We start from the raw sequence: 6,000 nt of genomic DNA on the forward strand, positions 1-6,000 counted from the left end.
AATTAGGATTTTTAAAGAAAAGCAGCATAAGTACTCTAGCTTTCAACCTTTGAAATAATGTACATGCTTTGCTCAATCAATATGAAGCCTTTTCCTATTTAAAGAGGTCTTAACAGACACAGTTGTTTATACCTAATTCAACCCGTTTTCATCTTATATTTATACTGCGTATGTTCTATATGAACGAAGTTGTGTTTTTGTTATAAAAGGTAGTTATATGGTTAATTACAAGTATTAGACAAAGTTTTGGGGTTATTCATCTACATTTGTTTTATATTTGGTTTTCAGTAAAGAATAAGTACTAAAGGGTTTATGTGTGTATTCATAACCAGTCAGTTACTTTATTAGTACAAATCTCTCACATAAATGAGTTTATTGGTAATGTTGGCTCAGTATTTAATTCACAGTTCGTGTTAACACTTAGTGGTTTTTTTTAGCTTTGAAAAGATACATTGCTTTTGTATTATCATTAAAAATGTGATGTTTTTAAAATATGAAAAGTAAAATGCTTATTTTTTTATTTATAGAATATTATTTAAAGACAAAGATCGGAATTGGGATGAAATAGAAAGCAAGTTAAGAGCTGAAAGTGAAGTCCCTATTGTGAAAACCTCAAGCATGGTATGATCATTTTTCTTGAATATTAAAACATTTTTTTAAAGTAAGGTTTTGTTTTCAGGGAATGATATGCTTATTTTTAAACTGTTGATTGACATTTATAAAAGAAGATATAAGTGCACAAATTTGGGGAATTTTATGCCTTCAATTTTCTCTCACGGGGGTTTAAAATGTTGACTGCTTCAAAGTTGCAGAGGGTATGGAGGAAGCTTTTATGTTTCTCACTGTTATACACTCTTGTTCTTGTAATAATTATATGTTATAAATAAGCAATTTTTAAATAGGAGCCAAACTCAAATATAAGTTGACATGAGTCATTTCTATTTACTTAATAGATTGCTTGTCTCCTCCTCAAAAATTTTTACAGATTTTTATTGTTCAGGAATTCATCCTAAAACCGAGGTTGCAGTTTATACATTTTCCAAAGTAAATCCTTAAGCACTTTTACAAAGTTGTTGCAAGAGTGATCAATACAAGTTTTTCAGAATCTTTGCTTATTATTATTATTATTATTATCTTGAACTTTTCATCTTCTGTCATTATCTCATTGAAAAAAAATCTGTTTCAACATTAAAGATTTTAAAATTTGAATCTTGTTTACTGGATATCATGAATCATTTCATATCCTGTTGCTACAGATGTGGTGCCATGTCAATAATATTAAGGATTCCAAATAAGATTAGTGTGAGGTTCATTGCTTATCAAATCAAATAAAAATGTTTTAATTAAAGTAAGCTAAGTTTTGTCATTGCTTTCCCTACAGGAGATTTCTTCTATCTTACAGGAGCTAAAAAGAGCTGAAAAGCAGCTACAAGGTAAATTTACTACTGATTAAGTGTAAAGAGCTAGCAGTTTGGGACAAGTACATTCTAAGTGGTATTTCTAAAATATTATTAAGTATTAGAACACTGTTTGATTAAGTGTAATGATGTATGGATAAAGATATAACGTTCTACATATTCAAATTACTCATAAAAAGAAAGTATTAAAACCAGTATAAATAATTAAAAATATAATAAAGTTAAATTCTAGGCACATAGGCTAGAAGTTATAATTCATAGTATTATATATAGTATCTATTATTTATATATAAATAATAGTATATGAAAAGTATATAAAATATTAAAATGTGTATATGCAGCTGAAAATGCTTATTAGCATTGTTTACTTGATTTGATAATTCTTAAATTATATATATGGTATAACCCAAATGAACTTATGTTATAATATAAATAATAATCATTTGGATAAACCACAAGAAATGAGTGCATATTGGACACAGGGACCAGAAGGAGGAGGTAGAGAAGAAAAAGAAAGAGACTGGGGGCCTCCTGAACTTCAACAGGGACATTGTTTTTGGTGTATGTCAGATCTTTAATTATGCATTTATGCCTATGTGTGTCTTGACCTAGAAGTCCCCAGTGGTACAACAAGCAGATTCCAGAGTTAGTTGCTAATTCTACTGTCTTTGTTGATTGAATTATCAGAGGCATGATATGTTGGTCCTACTAAGTGATTCTTAACCTTTTTTCAGCCTCAGCACACCTAAGGGTATAGTATAACCCCCATGAGGCAAAGTGGCTTGTTTACATGATTTTTAGCTGGTAGGAGGGAGTATGCTTTTAAAAGGACCTCTTAAATAATTCTTGTATCTATGGTGCTTCTTTCTCCCAACTCCCCACTCTACCCAATGCCAAGTTGAAAATCACTGTCCAAGATTTTCCCTTGTCCACGCAAGGATCTTTTGGATTGAAAGCTGGTTTTTATCTGGCCCTTCCCATGAGGTAGCAAGGTCTATTTGGCCTGCTGGGGCTGCCACGGGATATTAGTATCTGGGCTATGAGGGGAACTTTATGGCCCACTGGTACATATATACTTGTACATGGCTAATACCCTAGCACTCTCACCAGGATGAAGGACAACATGCTGTGGTAGCATTCAGAGTGTGCTGATATTACTTCGGCCTCCTCAACTTTCAGGTTACTCTGAACCGCATTTTAGCAACCAATCTCCAATTATCTGAGTAATAAATAAGGCCAGGAGTGTTTCTTTAAATCGTAACCAATGTTTTCATCATCCTCTTATATTGATTAAAGCATATTTCAAAAAGATCTTTCCTGAATTCCATATCTCCAAATCCTAGTCCTTCAGCAGGCTCAGATGCCCATAAGTAGCCTACTCAAGGGACCATAGAAAGCTTTTAGGTTTTTATAATCCACAGTATAGATCAGCCCCAGAATTCCTGAAAGTGGGGTTTAAAATATAGAATTCAAAGGATTAGCCAAATTTAAGCCCATATAAGCATCAGTAATTGAAATATTATCAAAGTCATAAGCAATATTCATATCCAGATTTAACTGTATCTACAATTATATCTTTTTCCCTCTATTTCTTTTTTTTCTTTCAGCAATTAATGCTATGATTGACCCAGATGGAACTCTGGAAGCTCTGAACAACATGGGATTTCCCAGTGCTATCTTGCCATCTCCATCAAAACAGAAGTCCAGTCCTGTGAATAACCACAGCAGCCCGGGTCAGACACCGACACTTTGCCAACCAGAAGCTAGGGTTCTTCATCCTGCTGCTGTTTCAGTCTCAGCTGAATTTGAGAATGCCGAATCTGAGGCTGATTTCAGTGCACATTTCAGTAGGTTCAACCCTGATGGGGAAGAGGAAGATGTTACAGTACATGAATGACTTTCTCTTGCTTGTTAGAAATAATTACCTGTGGAATGACTAGGAATATTGGAAGCAGCATAGTGTTGATTTATACAAAATAAGAACGCTTGGTCAACTACAATCTTGTTATCTCTGTCTTCTTAATTTTATTTATTTTTTATCTATAATGTGGAGTCATAGTAATCCTTTCAAACCATTTAGGTAACCATTTGATGCACATAGAGGAAAAATCAGATTGTGACAGTTTCACATTTTGTGGTTTTATGATTTTCAAATTGAATTAGATAATTGCATCCTTTCCCTTCATAGATCTTTGTTTTTTTTCTTTAAGCCATGCTGTGACCTACAAGCAAACTAAATACCCAACATTTCTGACCCCCATGTATCCTGTGCCAAGCTGCTCCCTGAAATGGACTTCCTCTTCATCTGTACAGATTTGTTAAACACTTATATTTGCTTCTTAAATAATAGGATTTATATTAGTATTCATTACCATTGGATACAATGACATATTACTCTCCACAGTCAAACTGACCTTTCAAAACAGTCCTTCTTGTGTTCTAAAATTTTCCAACATATATGTGATTTATATAACTTTGTTGCTGCGTAAATTTTCTTGGGGTTTATGGAGATGAACTATTACGTTTGCACTAAGATTCGCTGGGAGTGGTAGGTGGACATATCTGTATGTCAGTAAGGACTAACCATCTTTTTTTTCTTTTTTGTATATAGGATATTGATAACTGTATTTGTTTTAACCCCACAGTGTTTTACTCCACTTTCAAAAAGATAAATTTGGCACTTTTTACCATTTTTTTTTAATGAAAGTAAGATTTTGTCTCATTTTAGGGCAAACAATTAGAAGGATTAAACTAGACAGATAGTTTAGGTGGAGTATATTTTTAAAACTAAGAACATGTATATTGGTCCTGTGTTACCAAGTTTATATGTGACAGTTGAAAAAACATTTTCCCTTGAAATGGTCATGAAGTTAAAATTTTTGGCATTAGGAAACTTGGAGAACCAGTAGTCATAAGATTAGTGGATAGTTTCATTCCCAAGCGATGAGTTGCTTCTGTGTGTTTCCCTGTAGGACCCAGTAGTAAATCCTGTCTCAGTCGTGTACATTTATAAGGACCCTGCAAGGCGACAACGACCAAGGCTTTGGGCCTGTGCTAAACAGGAAGCTTATGAAAAGTATCTTCTATAAACTTGTTTTTTCTCCTTCCAGTAAGTTCACATTTGGATAAGTTTAAAAAGAAAGTACTTATCTTTATGTTTCCAGAACACTATAATTTGGGTGTATCTTATTAATTCAGTTAAATATTATTAGTAGACCTTGACCCCATCAGTCTATAAAGGTTAAAACTGCAACTTTTGCAACTTTTATGAAATACTCTTTAATATTTCAGCAATAATCCTGTGCTACATTTGTTTTTAAGAAAGTAGCTCTGTTCACTTCAAAACTTTACAGGATTTTTTAAAATCCTGTACTGTTGGGCCAGTTAAAGATGCAAAAAAACTGTTTTGTAGAGATGTAAAAACAAAAGTCTGTTGTATAATGGATCTCATATTTTTCTTTAAATTAAAAAAAAAGGGTAAATGGACTGTTTTCCTTGTAAACCTAAATTCCCAATTCTGTCTAATAAAGGAAGACTGAAAAAATGATTTTAAAGAGCGTGAATGGAAAGATACAATTGCTTTGAAGAAATAAGTGAAACATTAAAACAGGGTCAATCCATTTGAAGAAAATACAACAAAGTAATCACCATTGTTTCCTCTTTGTTTAATGTTTGAGTACTGATTATATCAACATGGAAGTAGAAGGTAAGGAGTTGTTTAGGAAAATATTAGCATCTATTCTACTTACATTATCATTTAAGTGTTTACACAGTTTTGTTCAATTACAAACATTTGGCCTTTTACTATGTTATTTTTATTTTGTATGAATACATTATTCTCCTTATTTATTTTTGTTACCTTTATTACTTATGTTATTTTGTTATGCATTTACAGCTCCATTTTTAAATAAAGTGTTTCTGGAACTTTATGCAGTTGATTGTACATTTTATTTCTTCTACCATCTGGATTGCTAATACTTCATCAATTTATATAATAATTGTATATCATTTTCCAAGGTTTAGCAAAAGAAGAAATTCTTCAGTTTTAATTAATATGTGATAACTGTAAAACTTCATACTATTTTGGGCTAAAAAAGAAAATATTTTCTTAGCAAATTATAGCAAATTTAATTCTCTTAGCTTAATACGCTAATGTAATAGGTACATGCACAGCCTTTATTTTTCACTGGCCTGGAGTCATCAGAAAACTTTATGACAGTGATATATTTGGGGAACAAAAAAGAATTTAAAATACATCTTAAATTTAAGAACTATCCATTTGGACTCATTTTCTTTCATCGTATCATTCGTTCCCAAGAGTCTTGAATATTTCCCTGTTAACAATAATAATAATGTTATCATTCAGCATCCTGTTTCCCGGCCTGACCTTTTTAGGCTTTCCATAATGTGGCTCTTTTTCTATGTCAATGTACACCTGGTACAGACTCTCCACCATGAGTTCCTGACAGTCTGGAGCTTCTTCACCATTCTGTGTACTGCTTCTTCCTCCCCTTCCTTCCTGCTTATGCACATTCCTTCCATTCTTCAGAGTCCCACCGACCTCTTCATAAAGCTTCCCTCA

General features: G+C 32.6%; 1 protein-coding gene across 7 annotated transcripts in view; it reads left to right on the forward strand.

Moving 5' to 3' along the window:
- CEP170 (centrosomal protein 170) overlaps window positions 1-5,270 on the forward strand; it is a 137,994-nt gene extending 132,724 nt beyond the window's left edge. For 5 of the 7 annotated variants that reach the window (XM_060090906.1, XM_060090908.1, XM_060090910.1 and 2 more), the window contains exons 18-20: window positions 528-621; window positions 1,382-1,433; window positions 3,026-5,270. In XM_060090906.1, the coding sequence (XP_059946889.1) occupies window positions 528-621; window positions 1,382-1,433; window positions 3,026-3,315 (436 nt within the window). In that variant the 3' untranslated portion in view covers window positions 3,316-5,270. The remainder of the gene's footprint in view (window positions 1-527; window positions 622-1,381; window positions 1,434-3,025) is intronic. The other 2 variants (XM_060090912.1, XM_060090909.1) reach the window with 2 other exon arrangements.
- Window positions 5,271-6,000: the final 730 nt, after the last annotated feature.

This window comes from Mesoplodon densirostris, chromosome 2 (genome assembly GCF_025265405.1).
Source record: "Mesoplodon densirostris isolate mMesDen1 chromosome 2, mMesDen1 primary haplotype, whole genome shotgun sequence".
NCBI lineage: Eukaryota > Metazoa > Chordata > Mammalia > Artiodactyla > Ziphiidae > Mesoplodon > Mesoplodon densirostris.